This window comes from Phyllobates terribilis, unplaced genomic scaffold, assembly GCF_046119375.1.
Source record: "Phyllobates terribilis strain yellow unplaced genomic scaffold, ASM4611937v1 Scaffold_8__6_contigs__length_399053987, whole genome shotgun sequence".
NCBI classification, from domain to species: Eukaryota; Metazoa; Chordata; class Amphibia; order Anura; family Dendrobatidae; genus Phyllobates; species Phyllobates terribilis.
The window spans coordinates 173,867,854-173,887,267 of NW_027362768.1; the positions used below are offsets into that span (position 1 = coordinate 173,867,854).

The window sequence follows — 19,414 nt, forward strand, 5'->3', positions numbered from 1 at the left end:
GCTTGGAGCATTGCCAGCCTCCCCTATTAAAGAGTCACTCTTCATATTTCCGATAAAGGACGGCTGTTAGATGATGTTTGAAAGCCTTTCACATCAGCAGGATTGGTGGCGCTTCCAATTAGCACTCTGATATGGTCAATCTAGAAGACAAATGAATTGAGCGGGTAGACGGGGCGATTGATGTTCTGTAACGTGGCCTAACACCAGGGGTGTGGGTTTGCAAACGTGCACCAAGCACTTGCCCTTTTCTTCACGGTGTGCATATTTTATCATTTGCTACATTTTATGTGATGATGTTTACACTTTTTACTTTTTTACATGTATATATTTGTTGTATCTGTGATTCATGTATTCATTTATTATTGTTATATATTTGCTACACTTTTGTCAAATTTTTAGGGTTTTTTTGTATTCATATATATTTATGTATATTTTTGATCCCTATTTTGTATGCTTGGTTAATATATTTATGTTGTAGATGATATTATTTTTTCATAGATGTATAGATTTACTAAACATATCTATAAAAACAAATAATGAAATAATTATTTAAAAAATGGTTGTTACTAAGAAGATATTATTTATAACATTTTTCGGACAACAGAGTTTTTCTAAGGTTGTTGAAAAACATTAACGTTAATATTAAAATAAATAAATACTATAGTAACCTGTTTAATATTTTGGAGCAGATTTACTAATCCTACCTAATTTTTAGACACTGTATCCTTAGACCAAAGTCCCTCATGCTGCTTGATAAATTTGATGTATCCTTAGGCTCGGGTCGCACCAGTGTACATTCTCTCATCTGAGAAAATCGGGTCGATTATGCAAATTCCACTCTGATCAGAGTGTAATCAGATTGTGATCCGATTTTCTCGAATGAAGAGAAGACGGGGAAAAAATGTCTCCATCTTCTCCATTCTGTCAGTACGTGGAAATAGGACTGCACTCCGATGTCATCCGAGTGCAGTCCGATGTTTTCCAGGGACTCATTGACTTGCATGGCCGACTGCGGTCCGATAACGCTAGTATACAGTGATTTTGGTGCCAACAATGTCTCTGGTATTAAGTTTATGGTGCCGATTTAGAATATGACTTCACTTTTGCCAGTTTTGGCTTTAGTTTCTGAGATATTTAATAGTTAATTAGGGTTAATTAAACTTTTTCTTTCACTATTTGTCCACTGTCGTAGGTGCTCCACACATGTTTTGCAAACCATATGTGGAGCCCAAGACTTATCCTGGTCTCCAAGCTGTACTCCAAAGTAAGCCAGGTATACTCGATGCACAAAGTCTGTGATATTTCTTCTTTGTTTTTCACCCATGTACTCCCCTCAAATGTAGATCAGGATTGTTCATGCAGGTTCTTCTTGATGAAGTCAGAATTTTTACATGTATTTATATACTTACTAAGACAGAACTTTTTGGGTATAAACCAAGACTGGGTTCACAAACTTTTACTGTAGCCGACTTCTTTCCTCAGCAAATTCACTGTAGAATTCTGGCTTCAAAAAGTCGCTTTTATAGCATTGTAAGCCTACAAATTAAATTACAAAATAATTACCATATTTTGGGGACTATTAAACACACCGAACCATAAGTCACACCCCAAATTTGAGTAGGGAAAAAAACATTTTTTTTTTAAATACGTCAAATGGGGGTGCGACTTATAATCCGAACTTAGCTTTCCAGGGGGCGACGGTGGTGGAGCGCGGTCACAGGAGGCAGGGTCGCTGCTGCAAGAAGCCAGCGGTGGCAGGAGTGGGGCGATGCTGCGGGCCCTGGGCTGGGAGGAGGGGGTGTCCCAGTGGTATGAGGCTGCGGGCCCTGGTCTTCAATAACACGTCGGCGGTGAGGCGGGAGTAAAGTCTAAGGTCTGTAGATTGATTTCTTGGCGGTGGGCTTCAGGAAAATGGCCGTCGGAGGCAGCTCATGCGCAGATTTAGATCTCTGCTCAATGATGAGGCAGCAAAATAAAGATTTTGGCAGGTATTTGATTGCATTTAATTATGTGCCAGAAAGGGGGTAGTTAGGAACGGGAAATGGTTGAACACTTGACCCAGGTGTTGAGTGTCAAGGGTGGCGCAAGCAAGCACAGGGTGGCGCAAGCAAGCACAGGGTGGCGCAAACAAGTACAGGGTGGTGTAAACAAGTACAGGGTGGTGTAAACAAGCACAGGGTGCTTAGACTCAAAACTGAATTTTTGCTCCCAAGAAAAGGAAAAAACTAGCAAGGCTGGACAGGGTGTCTTGCATTTCAGTGCTGCATTGCTTTAGATGTAAATAGAAATGTTGCACAATTGTTGCAGTTAACGCCTCCATACACATTAAATAAAATTTGGCTGAACTGTCTGACTTCGGCAGGACCGCCCGACCATCTGATGTGTGGAGGCTTCAGCTCGCTCCCAGCATCATAAGTTTGGGCAGTTGGAGTTTTAACTCCCAATCGTTTTGTTTTGGGGAGATAAGAGGTTTCTGATGGCTGCTTTTTCCTCTCTCCCCGTTGAGTCGAGCTGAGCACTTATGTGTATGGGGGGGTCAGCAGCTATCTGCTGTGCCGTGTATGGCCAGCTTTGTACTACATTTTCATGAATTGCTATTAGAGGGTAGAACTGGAAGGGGGATGTAGAGCGCTGTTACCGCTTGCAGCTGACTGTGGTGTATCTTGTGCGATCAGTATACGTCTGGAGTGTGCAACATAACACTGCCCATTGCTAGGAAATAGCTCAGGCTTTAGGGTAGGTTTCTATATCTATAGGTATGCAAAAATAAAATAAAGAAAAATAGACGTGCGCCCTTAGCTTCCCCTCCATTAAAATTCTGTTATAGAGAATCTTAGTCACCTCCAATATCTCAAGACCTTCATTGTAAGAAGCACCGCCGCCACATGATAATAATAGGCTCGCAGAACAATGATAAATTGATTTGTGGTTGAGACTTAAATGCCCACGTGATGAGGTCACCTCCCAGCAAACCAATTACCACTTTCCATAAAGCTCCCCAGTATGGTGTATCTTGTACTTCAAACATCTCTGCTTCCTCCAAGATCCTGAGACGAGGCCTTATTTCGTCACCTGGCCTTAAGGGTATTGTATTTCATTAAACACTTTGGCTTTATGCGCAAGAACAATACAGTAGTTGCATTGTATTCATGCCGCACGTGACGGCATACATTATACTCCACAACATAAAGAGACCGTTCCGTGCAAAAAAAATAATTCACTCACTATTTATAGCTTTGAGGGGTAATTATCTGTCCTGTAATCTGCCGTGTCCCTTTTAATAATTAGGAAATATTTTCTTTTTTTCTTGATTTATTTCTTGCTTGCGTTACCATACACGATCCAATGTATACAAAAAATAATAGTGCCATTGTAGTGTCCCTGTTATGGTCACGGATGTTCATGCTGTTTCCATGACCCTTGGGCCAATTTCCTACCCCCTTCCTTGCTATAAATGTAGTTCCTCTGGGAGGGGAGTATTGCACAGATCCAACCAATAGGGAAAATGTTGATTTAGTGTTGCACTGCAGTTCCCCAGCACAACGTCACTCCCGGCCTCCCAGATGGGCAGAGTACAGCTGCCATCCCAGACACTGCAGTTCCCCAGCACAGCGTCACTCCCGGCCTCCCAGATGTGCAGAGTACAGCTGCCATCCCAGACACTGCAGTTCCCCAGCACAGCGTCACTCCCGGCCTCCCAGATGTGCAGAGTACAGCTGCCATCCCAGACCCTGCAGTTCCCCAACACAGCGGCACTCCCGGCCTCCCAGATGTGCAGAGTACAGTCGCCATCCCAGACACTGCAGTTCCCCAGCACAGCGTCACTCCCGGCCTCCCAGATGTGCAGAGTACAGCTGCCATCCCAGACACTGCAGTTCCCCAGCACAGCGTCACTCCCGGCCTCCCAGATGTGCAGAGTACAGCTGCCATCCCAGACACTGCAGTTCCTCAGCACCGCGGCACTCCCGGCCTCCTAGATGTGCAGAGCACAGCAGCCATCCCAGACCCTGAAGTTCCCCAGCACAGCGGAACTCCCGGCCTCCTAGATGTGCAGAGGACAGCAGCCATCCCAGACACTGCAGTTCCCCGGCACAGCGACACTCCCGGCCTCCTAGATGTGCAGAGGACAGCTGCCATCCCAGACACTGCAGTTCCCCAGCACAGCGGCACTCCCGGCCTCCTAGATGTGCAGAGGACAGCAGCCATCCCAGACACTGCAGTTCCCCAGCACAGCGACACTCCCGGCCTCCTAGATGTGCAGAGGACAGCTGACATCCCAGACACTGCAGTTCCCCAACACAGCGACACTCCCGGCCTCCCAGATGTGCAGAGGACAGCAGCCATCCCAGACCCTGCAGTTCCCCAACACAGCGACACTCCCGGCCTCCCAGATGTGCAGAGTACAGCTGCCATCCCAGACACTGCAGTTCCCCAGCACAGCGGCACTCCCGGCCTCCCAGATGTGCAGAGTACAGCTGCCATCCTAGACACTGCAGTTCCCCAGCACAGCGGCACTCCCGGCCTCCTAGATGTGCAGAGGACAGCAGCCATCCCAGACCCTGCAGTTCCCCAGCACAGCTCCACTCCCGGCCTCCTAGATGTGCAGAGGACAGCTGCCATCCCAGACCCTGCAGTTCCCCAACACAGCGACACTCCCGGCCTCCTAGATGTGCAGAGGACAGCTGCCATCCCAGACCCTGCAGTTCCCCAACACAGCGACACTCCCGGCCTCCCAGATGTGCAGAGGACAGCAGCCATCCCAGACCCTGCAGTTCCCCAACACAGCGACACTCCCGGCCTTCCAGATGTGCAGAGTACAGCTGCCATCCCAGACACTGCAGTTCCCCAGCACAGCGGCACTCCCGGCCTCCCAGATGTGCAGAGTACAGCTGCCATCCTAGACACTGTAGTTCCCCAGCACAGCGGCACTCCCGGCCTCCTAGATGTGCAGAGGACAGCAGCCATCCCAGACCCTGCAGTTCCCCAGCACAGCGGCACTCCCGGCCTCCCAGATGTGCAGAGTACAGCCGCCATCCCAGACACTGCAGTTCCCCAGCACAGCGGCACTCCCGGCCTCCCAGATGTGCAGAGTACAGCAGCCATCCCAGACACTGCAGTTCCCCAGCACAGCGGCACTCCTGGCCTCCTAGATGTGCAGAGTATAGCAGCCATCCCAGACACTGCAGTTCCCCAACACAGCGGCACTACCGGCCTCCCAGATGTGCAGAGTACAGCTGCCATCCCAGACACTGCAGTTCCCCAACACAGCGACACTCCCGGCCTCCCAGATGGGCAGAGTACAGCAGCCATCTCAGACACTGCAGTTCCCCAGCACAGCGGCACTCCCGGCCTCCCAGATGTGCAGAGTACAGCAGCCATCTCAGACACTGCAGTTCCCCAGCACAGCGGCACTCCCGGCCTCCCAGATGTGCAGAGTACAGCTGCCATCCCAGACACTGCAGTTCCTCAGCACAGCGGCACTCCCGGCCTCCTAGATGTGCAGAGGACAGCAGCCATCCCAGACCCTGAAGTTCCCCAGCACAGCGGCACTCCCGGCCTCCCAGATGGGCAGAGTATAGCAGCCATCCCAGACACTGCAGTTCCCCAACACAGCGGCACTCCCGGCCTCCCAGATGTGCAGAGTACAGCAGCCATCCCAGACACTGCAGTTCCCCAGCACAGCGGCACTCCTGGCCTCCTAGATGTGCAGAGTATAGCAGCCATCCCAGACACTGCAGTTCCCCAACACAGCGGCACTCTCGGCCTCCCAGATGTGCAATTGTATAGCAGCCATCCCAGACAGTGCAGTTCCCCAACACAGCGGCACTCTCGGCCTCCCAGATGTGCAATTGTATAGCAGCCATCCCAGACACTGCAGTTCCCCAACACAGCGGCACTCCCGGCCTCCCAGATGTGCAGAGTACAGCAGCCATCCCAGACACTGCAGTTCCCCAGCACAGCGGCACTCCTGGCCTCCTAGATGTGCAGAGTACAGCAGCCATCCCAGACACTGCAGTTCCCCAGCACAGCGGCACTTCCGGCCTCCTAGATGTGCAGAGTACAGCAGCCATCCCAGACACTGCAGTTCCCCATCAGAGCGGCACTCCCGGCCTTCCAGATGTGCAGTTGTATAGCAGCCATCCCAGACTCTGCAGTTCCCCAGCACAGTGGCACTCCCGGCCTCCTAGATGTGCAGAGGACAGCAGCCATCCCAGACACTGCAGTTCCCCAGCACAGTGGCACTCCCGGCCTCCTAGATGTGCAGAGGACAGCAGCCATCCCAGACATTGCAGTTCCCCAGCACAGCGGCACTTCCGGCCTCCTAGATGTGCAGAGTACAGCAGCCATCCCAGACACTGCAGTTCCCCAACACAGCGGCACTCCCAGCCTCCCAGATGTGCAGTTGTATAGCAGCCATCCCAGACTCTGCAGTTCCCCAGCACAGCGGCACTCCCAGCCTCCTAGATGTGCAGAGCACAGCAGCCATCCCAGACTCTGCAGTTCCCCAGCACAGTGGCACTCCTGGCCTCCTAGTTGTGCAGAGGACAGTAGCCATCCCAGACACTGCAGTTCCCCAGCACAGCGGCACTCCTGGCCTCCTAGATGTGCAGAGGACAGCAGCCATCCCAGACACTGCAGTTCCCCAGCACAGCGCCACTCCCAGCCTCCTAGATGTGCAGAGGACAGCAGCCATCCCAGACTCTGCAGTTCCCCAGCACAGCGGCACTCCCGGGCTCCTAGATGTGCAGAGTACAGCAGCCATCCCAGACACTGCAGTTCCCCAGCACAGCGGCACTCCCAGCCTCCTAGATGTGCAGAGTATAGCAGCCATCCCAGACACTGCAGTTCCCCAGCACAGCGGCACTCCTGGCCTCCTAGATGTGCAGAGTACAGCAGCCATCCCAGACACTGCAGTTCCCCAGCACAGCGGCACTCCTGGCCTCCTAGATGTGCAGAGTACAGCAGCCATCCCAGACACTGCAGTTCCCCAGCACAGCGGCACTTCCGGCCTCCTAGATGTGCAGAGTACAGCAGCCATCCCAGACACTGCAGTTCCCCATCAGAGCGGCACTCCCGGCCTTCCAGATGTGCAGTTGTATAGCAGCCATCCCAGACTCTGCAGTTCCCCAGCACAGTGGCACTCCCGGCCTCCTAGATGTGCAGAGGACAGCAGCCATCCCAGACACTGCAGTTCCCCAGCACAGTGGCACTCCCGGCCTCCTAGATGTGCAGAGGACAGCAGCCATCCCAGACATTGCAGTTCCCCAGCACAGCGGCACTTCCGGCCTCCTAGATGTGCAGAGTACAGCAGCCATCCCAGACACTGCAGTTCCCCAACACAGCGGCACTCCCAGCCTCCCAGATGTGCAGTTGTATAGCAGCCATCCCAGACTCTGCAGTTCCCCAGCACAGCGGCACTCCCAGCCTCCTAGATGTGCAGAGCACAGCAGCCATCCCAGACTCTGCAGTTCCCCAGCACAGTGGCACTCCTGGCCTCCTAGTTGTGCAGAGGACAGTAGCCATCCCAGACACTGCAGTTCCCCAGCACAGCGGCACTCCTGGCCTCCTAGATGTGCAGAGGACAGCAGCCATCCCAGACACTGCAGTTCCCCAGCACAGCGCCACTCCCAGCCTCCTAGATGTGCAGAGGACAGCAGCCATCCCAGACTCTGCAGTTCCCCAGCACAGCGGCACTCCCGGGCTCCTAGATGTGCAGAGTACAGCAGCCATCCCAGACACTGCAGTTCCCCAGCACAGCGGCACTCCCAGCCTCCTAGATGTGCAGAGTATAGCAGCCATCCCAGACTCTGCAGTTCCCCAGCACAGCGGCACTCCCAGCCTCCTAGATGTGCAGAGTACAGCAGCCATCCCAGACACTGCAGTTCCCCAGCACAGCGGCACTCCCAGCCTCCTAGATGTGCAGAGTATAGCAGCCATCCCAGACACTGCAGTTCCCCAGCACAGCGGCACTCCCGGCCTCCCAGTGTCTGCAGTTTCCCAGCACAGCGAGTGCCTGGGGTTCGAATACACAGTGTTTCTCTGCACATGGTGTTTAGCAGTGCTGTCCTTATAGTCTCTTGATCAGGGGGGATCCATGAGGGGTTGGCGCCTCACCAGTTTCACTTCAGCGATTCAAGAGGAGAGTGAGCGAGCAGCAAAGAACTGCGAATTGTCCCGAGAATGAACTATGTCACAGGAAGTGTGTGTCCGTCACACTGCGGGTATACATTGTATCAATGTGCTCTTTGTTATACTGTGATTGCGATGGATATTTGTTTTTGGAAGACGCTTCAGACCTTTATGTGAACTGTGAATGTTTTACAGCAAACAGAGATAACAGTCGCTTCTCTTCTCTCCCTGACAGTGAGTCCGCATGCAACGCCATCAACTTTACATTTCCCGACGTCACCCATTATCCAGCAACCTGGGCCGTATTTCTCTCACCCAGCAATCCGCTATCACCCACAGGAGACTCTGAAAGAGTTTGTCCAACTTGTCTGCCCAGAAGCCGGTCAGCAGGCTGGACAGGTGGGGTTTCTAAACGTAAGGACTGCTTTTTATACTACAGAAGTGTCTGTCCATTGTTTCTAAGATGTTTCTGTTACCAACAATGTACTTGTCTTGTGCTGATCCTGAGTGACATTCTCTATACTCCAGAGCTGCACTCACTATTCTGCTGGTGGAGTCACTGTGTACATACATTACATTACTGATCCTGAGTTACATCCTGTATTACACTCCAGAGCTGCACTCACTATTCTGCTGGTGGAGTCACTGTGTACATACATTACATTACTCATCCTGTACTGATCCTGAGTGACATTCTCTATACTCCAGAGCTGCACTCACTATTCTGCTGATGCAGTCACTGTGTACATACATTACATTACTGATCCTGTACTGATCCTGAATTTCATACTGTATTATACTCCAGAGCTGCACTCACTATTCTGCTGATGCAGTCACTGTGCAGCTCTGGAGTATAATACAGGATGTAACTCAGGATCAGTACAGGATCAGTAATGTAATGTATGTACACAGTGACTCCACCAGCAGAATTGTGAGTGCAGCTCTGGAGTATAATACAGGATGTAACTCAGGATCAGTAATGTAATGTATGTACACAGTGACTCCACCAGCAGAATAGTGAGTGCAGCTCTGGAGTGCACTACAGGAGGTAACTCAGGATCAGTACATGATTACTGTGTTGCACTAAGGGATGTAGCGTGTACACTAGATGCTGTATATAAGGCCATTATCATCTCTTTGTACAACGCTGATGTATTCCGAGCTGTCTGATGAATTGTGAATGTAGCTCTGGATGTGACTGGAGCATACGTGAAGAAAGTTACCCACAATTATGGCTCAATGGTTAGCACTGCATGGTGGCTCAGTGGTTAGCACTGTAGCTTTGCAGCACTGGGGTCCTGGGTTCAAATTCCACCAAGGACAACATCTGCAAGGAGTTTGTATGTTCTCCCCGTGGGTTTCCTCCCACACTCCAAAGACATACAGATAGGGAATTTAGATTGTGAGCCCTGATGGGGACAGTGCTGATATTGTCTGTGAAGTGCTGTGGAATTAATGCTGCTATATAAGTGAATAAAATAAATAAATTAATTAAATGTTGTATCAAGATGCTGAAAAGTGAACCTTTACTCAGTGATCCCATGATGCCACTTCCAGTTACTCCATTCCCTCAGCATTCTGGGTGTCGCATTGGATTTTAATACAGTTTTTAATGTTTTTGGTGTTTTATCGCAGCTTTAGCTCTATGTTCATTAATCCCCTTTTAAATCTATTTCGCAGAGCTCTTAGTTTACAGTGGCTCTAAATGAAATTAGTGCAGATAGCTATTACATTGTGGGGGGATAAATTAGGAAAAGGAAGAAATAAAACTACAAAATGAAATGGCTCCGGCTAAATGATCTTTAACAACTTGTGGGAAGACAGATGTTCCAGGTCTGGATGTTATTTATACGTGTATATCAAGTACTTGAGTTCTAGTTGACCAGTACTTGAACCCTGCATACCACACTGCGAATTTCTTACACTTGGTATTTATCTGTCTGCAGATCTGCGAATGCAGAAAAAGCATCTGAGACCTAATGAGCGCTCAGAGGCCGGGTCCTAATAATAAGGATCGCATTCAGTGTCAGGGCTGGAGCAATGGCTGATGGTGTAAATTTGTGGGATGAGGGTAACCAAAAGGATAAAAATGTTCCAGATATTTTTGGACAAATTCCCCTCCATATATCTGCAATTCTACTCTACTCATGCTGGGAGTTGTAGTTTTGCAACGGTCAGGGATCACTGTGCTTTCGAGAAGCCCATTGCAAGTAGAAACTGTGTATTTTACTAGGAGATGGGTGCACAGTTTGCCCCAAAGCAATTATTTTTAGGCTATGTTCACACGTTGCATTTTTGCTGCGTTTTACAGTACCGGCAAAGGCTATGAGATTTCAGTAATCTCAAGCACATACTTTGTTTTTTTTTCTAGACTGTCTTGTCAGACTGCTGCGTTTTTGCAAAGTGCAGCATGTCCCTTCTTTCAGCGTTTTTGCAATGTTTTTCACCCATACAAAGCAATGAGTAGTGCAAAAAACACAGGTATCAGGTTTTGCTGCGTTTTTGGTGCAAAAACCCGAGGAAGTTGAATTATGTTTTTTTTTATGCACTAAACTTTATCAGCATGCACAAGAGACAAATGTACCTGACAAAGAAGCAGCAAAAACTCAGCAAAACATGTTTTTTTTAAGCAGCTTCTTTACTGCCAAGAGAGCAGGTTTTGCCTGCTGAAAAAAACACAGCAAAAACGTAACGTGTGAACATAGCCTTAAAGATATAATACTACAAAATGAACATTAAAGGGGGATGCATATTTTGGAGCAATTATTTGACAGCTAAATAAATAGGATACTGATTGCTGGGTCCTCTTGCAATCAGCTGATATCAGCATCAAAGTCCAAAGCTAAATGTTCAGTTCTTCTGAATACTCAGATACTCCAGGTCTGCTCTTTGAAAGACAGGTTAGAATCCCTGCAATATATATATATATATATATATATATATATATATATATATATATATATATATATATATATATATATATATATATATGTATATGTGTGTGTGTACTGCAAGTTTGCAAACAGTCTTAATAAAAAAAAATATATATTTAGTGTATGCAGCGCCAATCCAGACCTATGTGACTCCATGGCTACAGACTGCGAATAAACCTTGTGTAATCTAGTCCTGCATTCCTATATTAATCCATTCAAAGTACATGCAGGATCTGACCACATGGTGTCTGCAGTCTGTCACCATGGAGACACATAGCTCTGCATAGGAGCTGAATACACAGAACAGTAATGTGTTGGGTTTTTTTTTTAATTAAGACTATTTGCGAAGTTGCATTATTTTTTTTGCAATCACTAAGAGGTAAGGCCTCAGTCGGACATCCGTGTTTGTTCACGTACGCAAAAAAAAGGTTCGAGGATCATCAATTTTTTAGATCCAAGTTTTCAGAGTGTGATCCGTGTGTCAGTGTTTTTCATATACGGGTAAATAAATGACAAAGCTTCTCCTATCCATTACAATGTTAATCATGGACTACACACTGATGCCAGCTGAGTGCTGTCCGTCATTTTCACCGGTTCATACACTTGTATTAGTACTTTTCTTCCATGATGATGATTTCTTTGATTTTTTTTTTTGCAAAGACACATTGTCCGCAAAAAATCATAGACATGTGAACAGCCCCATAGGGTATGTTTTCTTTCTGTGAAAATAACGTACTTGAAAACCGGACGTCTGAATGAGGCTGAAGAGATTTTTTTTAGTGGTTTAATTTTTTCATTACAGTAACATTTACCCTGCAGATGCGTATGTCGGCATTGGAGCTGTATGCAAAAATAAGTTGGACGTGTTTAATCAAGATTCTTTAGAAAGTTTTTTTTTTTTAATGAAACATTAAAGAAGTTGCAAAAGTCTACACACCCTTTAAGCAATTATACATGTATCTAAATAAAAAACAACAACTAGTGCTTCCTTTTTTTTTACTCTTGCACTAAAAACGTATAATGTAGTATTTCATATTTTGCTGCCATTTTTCGACAGCTAGCACAGTTGCAGGAGCCCATCTTACTTGCGTGAGGGAGGACTTATATTCTGAGATGTGAGGTGGACACATCACGGCTGCAGTTATGGAAGTTATAAAGACTTCACTAAAGGATTTTATTGTTCCTTAAAACCACTATAGTCCCATTTTATGGTCCCGTCGGCTGCCATTTCTCTTTCCCCCTGGAGCGCTGCATATAGAATGAGATGCCTGTATGGCGGATCCATTTGTTGACTGTTGTCAAAACGGATATTGTCAGACAGTGCGAGTGCTCGGCCTCCTAAATTCTATTGCTCCATAAATTAGACTTACTGCTTGGCCTCATAAAATGGTAAATATACGGTTACGCCGGCGCACAGCTGAAACAGGCCGGAGCCGAGACGGAAGTTTATTCCATCTTTGTTTCTGCCTAAATGATTCTAAGGAATCAGGTTTATGATTTATCAAAAAACTCTGCACTGGAATGTAACAAGCCCCTCCGCAAGAGAGCGACCCCCCTACATGCCGTCCTGACATCCTCCGGGTAATCACTCAGAGATAATGATCTCCCTGGACAGGTAGGAAAGAATCGTAAACTGTGATCTCAGGCAACCAATAATCCAGAAAATCTGATAATCCAGAACTGCAATACACTGTGGATATCCATAGAACTTTATGTAATTAAATAGTGAAAAAAGCGTTAATCCAGCATTTAATAGTCTAAAAATTCTGATAATCCAGCCCTTGTTTTCATCACCGAACTGCAATATGTTGCGTATTTTTCTAGGCTCATAAGTAATTAGGATTTTTTTTTTTTTTTCTCATTTAAACATTGAAAATCCTTTTAACCCGACATCCAATAATCCAGAGTATTTGATAATCCAGTGCTTTACAAGTCAGTTTCAGATATTTAATTTTGTACACTGAAAAGGGTTATGAAAGCATTTACAGCCACAAAATGTATTTATTTCTCCTCTGCATCTAAAATAATGCACGAATCAACATTGCAAATATTGATGAAAAGTATTCTTCTCTTCGATGTATACAGCTCCCGTGCGGAGCTGTGTGTCTCCATGGTTAAAGGCCGCAATCAAACCGTGTGTAGTCTGATTCTGCAGGCTATGTGCACACGTTAAGTATTTGGCGTAGAAATTTCTGCAACATTTTTCCATGTCTTGGCAGGAAAAAATGCTGTGTAAAATAGGCACGCTTTTTAAACATTTTTTTTTCTACATGCGTTTTTGGTGCAGATTTTCCTACACTCATCAGTATGAGTGAAATCTGCAGCAAAAACACTGAAAAGAATTGACATGCTGCAGATTTAAGGACCTGTGCACACATTTCAGATGTGTCGCTTTTTTTCTGCGCAGATTTGTCACAAAACCTAAAGACTTTCCTGATTCACGCAAAGTGAATAAGAATCCTGAAGTCTCCTGCACGAGTTGCTGATTTTTGACTTGCAGATTTAAATCTGCCGCATGTCTATTCTTTCAACGTTTTTGCTGCAGATTTCACTCATACTAATGAGTGGGGAAAAATCTGCACCAAAATCGCTTAAAAAATGCAACAAAATGCGCTTTTTGTCCGCTGCGTTTTTCCTGCTAAGAGACACAGAAATGGTTAATTTGTGCACATAGCCTAAATCTGCACCAAATCTCCAAGTCAAAAACAAGCAACGAGAGTGCATGAGACTTCAGGATTCTCATTAATTTTGCAGGAATCAGGAAACCCTTCAGGTGCAGAAAAAATTGCAACAAATCTGCAATGTGTGCACAGGCCCTAGGTGCTGGAGGGGGGCAGCTAGAACACAGTATAACTTTAGGATCAGAAACACGGCAGCAGTGTAAATCATGGGGGCCAAGAGGTAGATGTTAATAAATGTAGTCCGCTCCCCTTTTAATATTGTGGGGTTTTTTTTTTTGTTCCCTAATCTGTCTTTGACTTAAGTGTTTATTTTCTTACTTCACAGCCCAATGGTAGCAGCCAAGGCAAGGTGCACAATCCATTCCTTCCTACTCCCATGTTGCCACCACCTCCTCCGCCACCAATGGCCAGGCCTGTGCCCCTGCCAGTGGCAGACACCAAGCCTCCAACAACGTCTACAGAAGGAGGAGCCTCATCTCCCACTTCTCCGAGTAAGTGATAAGGGTCCGTGGAAGATTTTATTACTATGCCATCACTTTTGGGAAGGAATTTTCTCCCTAATTTGGGGCAATTAGCATCTGGATCACTGGGTTTTTGCCTTCCTCTGGATCAACATGTTGGGCTATAGATTGCACTCGATGGACTTATCTCTAACTTCAACCTAAAAAACTATGAAACCATGTTGCAGCTATTTCTCTTTCTGTTTTTAATCTTTACTGGGGCTGGCTATTTAGGGGACACACACCTCCTTCCTATATTGTACATATAGACTCTATTACAGGGTATGTACTCTATGGCTGCTGTAATGAATTGGAGTCAATGGACAGAAAAGTGTCCATAGACTAATACAATCTAGATTATGAAATTGCTCTGCTGATCTTGTCCCAGTCTATACAGAACAGCTGCAAAATGATCTGCAGAAAACAGGATGTGTTTGCTCCAGTGACCATTATGCCCATAGACTGACATATCTGTGTTAAGTGTCCCTATAATTATAATTATATCTTTACTAGCAGGTTCTATATAACTAGATCACCTGTGACAGCGGCTGCAGAAGGGAGAATTACGTTTCTCATAGGTTTTATGTGAGCAAACTCTCTGCTGTTTTCTTAGTCAAGCTGAAAGTGAACTTCCTGGGGCTCGGTTCACATCATTTATTTAAAAGCTTCCACAAAATGAAGACTTTCATATTCTCCGCACTCACGTAACGCTGCTTGAATTTATTATCAGATGTACCTGAGGTTAGACTTGCAGAAGGCATTCCTAGCAAGGTGAAATTAATAATAGAAATGGACATGAAAGACTGGTAACAATATAAAACGAAGAGTGTATATTTCTTATCTGTACTGAAACATGTGTACATAGTACCAACTATTTTTATACCTATGCCACCTATCTTATCCATTTACTAGAGAGAGAGATGGCATAAATGTGACTGCAGCCTATCCATTCACTAGAGAGCAGTGACATCACTGAGAATGCAGCCTATCCATTCACTAGAGAGCAGTGACATCACTGAGAATGCAGCCTATCCATTCACTAGAGAGCGGTGACATCACTGAGAATGCAGCCTATCCATTCACTAGAGAGCGGTGACATCACTGAGAATGCAGCCTATCCATTCACTAGAGAGCGGTGACATCACTGAGAATGCAGCCTATCCAATCACTAGAGAGCGTTGACTTCACTGAGAATGCAGCGTATCCATTCACTAGAGAGCGGTGACATCACTGAGAATGCAGCCTATCCATTCACTAGAGAGCGGTGACATCACTGAGAATGCAGCCTATCCATTCACTAGAGAGCGGTGACATCACTGAGAATGCAGCCTATCCATTCACTAGAGAGCGGTGACATCACTGAGAATGCAGCCTATCCAATCACTAGAGAGCGTTGACTTCACTGAGAATGCAGCCTATCCATTCACTAGAGAGCAGTGACATCACTGAGAATGCAGGCTATCCATTCACTAGAGAGCGGTGACATCACTGAGAATGCAGCCTATCCATTCACTAGAGAGCAGTGACATCACTGAGAATGCAGCCTATCCATTCACTAGAGAGCGGTGACATCACTGAGAATCCAGCCTATCCAATCACTAGAGAGTAGTGATATCTGTCCTTATGATATCTTATATTAAGTCTGTGGATTTCTCTCTTTAAACATATTCCTATTTAATAACATACTAATTAATCATTTTTCTTTACTTTTCTGTCTTCCTTTTCACTAATCTTCCATTTCTCCTTTATTGCGGCCCCTGCAGAACAGACAGGATTGCTTAATTCAGCAGGTAGGGGACAATACTTTGGTGTCTGTATTTACCATACTATCCAGTTGGGGTATTTCTCCTATTATTTGGTGACCCCTATGTCCTGATTATCCTTTGCTCATTAATTGCGTCACATGTTTATTCTGATGGGTATAATAACCAGAAATTATGATATGTGGCACCGCAGGCTAGAGCTGGCAGCTAATTCTATGTGTGTGCCAATATAGGGGTAACCTAAAGCCCCTGGGTGCCACGAAGGTGTGGGAAAGACTAAGGCTGAGTTCACACGATGCGTTTTTCATGCGTTTCCGCGGCGTTTTTGCAGTTGCGTAAACGCCGCGGAAACGCATGAAAAACGCATGGTAGAAGGGCAGCAATGTTCCCCAATGGAAATCCGCATGTGCTGTGCCCATGATGCGGATTTTTCCGCAGCGTAAACGCTGCGGTCAAAAATCCGCAGCATGTCAATTAATTTTGCGGAAACGCTGCTCTTTTGCCGCCATTGACTTGCATTAGACCGCATGGAATCCGCATCACTGTATATGTTGATGCGCTTTTCATGCGGTCTAATGTGCGGATGGTACCCGGGTGTGGAGGAGAGGACTCTCATCCACACCCAGGTACCATTAAAAAAAAAAGAATAAAATAAAAAATATATATATTCTCACCTTCTGACGGCCCGCGCTGCGTCCTGCTGGCTTCCCGGGCACTTCGCGGTTGAATGAAGGACCTTCGCTGACGTCAGAGTCATGTGACGGGTCACGTGAAGCTGACGTCGGAAGGTCCTAAAGTCTTCACTGCCGGCAGCCGGGACCGATGAAGCAGGACACCGGGGGCCATCAGAGGGTAAAGTATAGATTTATTTTTTATTTTTTGACATACACACTATATAAATCCATGCCGGTTGCATGGATTTATATAGTGTAAAGTTGACAAGCACTTTCCAAGTGATGCTAAAATCGCTTGGGAAGCGCTTGTCAACCCGCATGCGGAAATGAAAGTGAAGACCGCTTCATTTCCGCATGTCCCTGGCAGGAAACCGCATGTACAATCCGCATGCGTTTTTTCCTGCCAGAGAGATGCAGAAACGCTCAGGAAAAAATCCTGAGCATTTCTGCATCGTGTGCACATACCCTAAGTGTAACACGAAGGGAAAAGGGGAAGGAAGCCCAAACACTAGGGAAAGGGGGAGTGGAGACCCCTGGGCTGATCTAATATCACCCTGCCTACCCTACCGTCCCTGTATAGGTTCTACACCTATCGCCGAGCAGGAACCTAAACCCTGAATGTCCCTAGAGCTTGGCCCTAGATAGGGAAGGGACAATGTGAGCACTAGTCAAGCCCCACTACAAACTAAAGACAACAAGGTAGACAAACAAAAGGGATACACTTAGCTTGAAACTTAGCTTGAGCAGACACCAGAGAGATAATGCCAACTGTCCTCCAAGGGCACCAGAGAAGAAACTAGCCAACTGCAAGTGCTCCAAGCCAACACAGAGGTACATAGAACTATCACCGGCGCATCTCTGGAGAAACTGAGAGTTTTTAACTACCAATCAAGTGTGTGTCAATCAGCAGCAGAAGGTGGAGGTAGCTGCTGGGTCCTAAAGGAAGAAGGATACAACAATACCAAAGAGATGAGAGGATCAAAAAGGCGTCTGCAATGCCAAGCACAGTGACCTTCTGCAGCCGGCTCCAGAGCGACTGTCTGTCACACCTGACACACCTGTGACATTGGTTCCCAAAGCAAAATCCATAACAGGGCTCCCAACTCTGACACATCATTAAGAGCAGTAGTTTCATTGGCAGGAGAGGAACCATTGCACTGCAGGGCCGGATGAACCTGCACCATCTTAGATTTTTTACTTCATACCATAGGAGCACTTTTTGTAGCTTGAGAATGCCATATTTCCCATAGAAGTGAATGGCATTGGTTCCCCCCAAAAATTGACGTCCCAGTCCATTATCTTCTCATCTGAAGATGACCCCATACAGTAAATAACATCAGTGCCGCTGGTAATGTGCTGCTGACTCGTAACTTCCTACAAGACGGTTATGGAGCCGAGCTGGGACACCCGACGCAGAAAACGTTACCCTGGCTATGAATAAGTTATATTCCTGAGATGTAAGTGCGCCTCGCCTGATTACAGGAAGCTCGTAACTGCAGATAAAAGCGCGATGCTGTGTCTCGCGCGCATTAGGTTTATGATTTTATTCCCAATGGGACTCTCTCAGCCCAGACAAAGTGTGATATCGCACCAATGTCTCGCAGGTTCTGCTCTTTTCTGCAGAGTTGATTCTGCAGGAAGATGCAGTAACTGCTGATTATACCTTCTAATGAGGATCCTCAAAGTCTATGGGAGCAGGAAATGGTTCGCGATGGGTCCAAGTCATTAAGACTTTCAGTTGATAGTGCTGTTTAGAGTCCCATCCTTGTTTAGGTCAGGGCCGACTTTAGAAAAAAAAAAATGGGTCCTTGAACAATTAGAAAAATACAACAACGCTTTTTTATTCCGTTTTTTTTTAGGGGGGGGGAATTAGTTTTTTTTTGCAAAAATAAATTATCTAGCATGCCAGAAGCTTTCCTACAGACAGCTGTTTTGTGGTCCCTGCCCCTCATCAGTGCATCTCAGAGTCTTGGTGGCTGAGTGTAGCCCCCTAAGGCAACATAGGGGAAGTTCTAGTTCTCCTCAATGATCCATGGGTGAAAAGTATGCAAATTAGCTCTCTAGCTGAATGAAATAAACTCTCAAGTACCACGTAGAAGAGGTATCTATCCTATAAGTCAATGTCTGACCCTTAACGGTGCTCATTAGAGGGCAGGAGATTCATTACCTCCCCTAGCTGGTACTTACGAGAGAGTTTCTTTCATTCTAAGAGAGAGCGAATTTGAATAATTTTCTTCCATGACGCATTGCCAGTCAGGCTCTATACTTAGCTAGTCTGTTTAAGGAGAAACAGTAGTTCCCCACATTCACATAATTTTAAAATTCCTGGTACTGAAGCACAGAGAACATCACTAAGACTTAAGCTTACCTGCTCATTGGAAACTAGTGACAACACTAAGAAGTCAGACTATCGATTCACTAGGGATTGGTGACATCACTGAGAATGCAGCCTATCCATCACTAGAGAGCGGTGACATCACTGAGAATGCAGCCTATCCATCACTAGAGAGCGGTGACAGCACTGAGAATGCAGGATATCCATCCAGTAGAGAGCAGTGACATCACTGAGAATGCAGCCTATCCATTCACTAGAGAGCAGCGTCATCACTGAGAATGCAGCCTATCCATTCACTAGAGAGCGGTGACATCACTGAGAATGCAGCCTATCCATTCACTAGAGAGCGGTGACATCACTGAGAATGCAGCCTATCCATTCACTAGAGAGCAGCGTCA

General features: G+C 46.5%; 2 protein-coding genes across 29 annotated transcripts in view; one reads left to right on the forward strand and one right to left on the reverse strand.

Annotated features, from left to right (window-relative positions):
• Positions 1–19,414, forward strand: part of NFIA (nuclear factor I A) — a 547,161-nt gene that overhangs the window by 477,999 nt on the left and 49,748 nt on the right. For 11 of the 28 annotated variants that reach the window (XM_073643752.1, XM_073643760.1, XM_073643758.1 and 8 more), the window contains 4 exons: positions 1,193–1,273; positions 8,366–8,544; positions 14,070–14,235; positions 16,008–16,034. In XM_073643752.1, the coding sequence (XP_073499853.1) occupies positions 1,193–1,273; positions 8,366–8,544; positions 14,070–14,235; positions 16,008–16,034 (453 nt within the window). The remainder of the gene's footprint in view (positions 1–1,192; positions 1,274–8,365; positions 8,545–14,069; positions 14,236–16,007; positions 16,035–19,414) is intronic. The other 17 variants (XM_073643763.1, XM_073643766.1, XM_073643771.1 and 14 more) reach the window with 7 other exon arrangements.
• TM2D1 (TM2 domain containing 1) overlaps positions 1–19,414 on the reverse strand; it is a 217,128-nt gene that overhangs the window by 1,677 nt on the left and 196,037 nt on the right. The window lies entirely within an intron of this gene.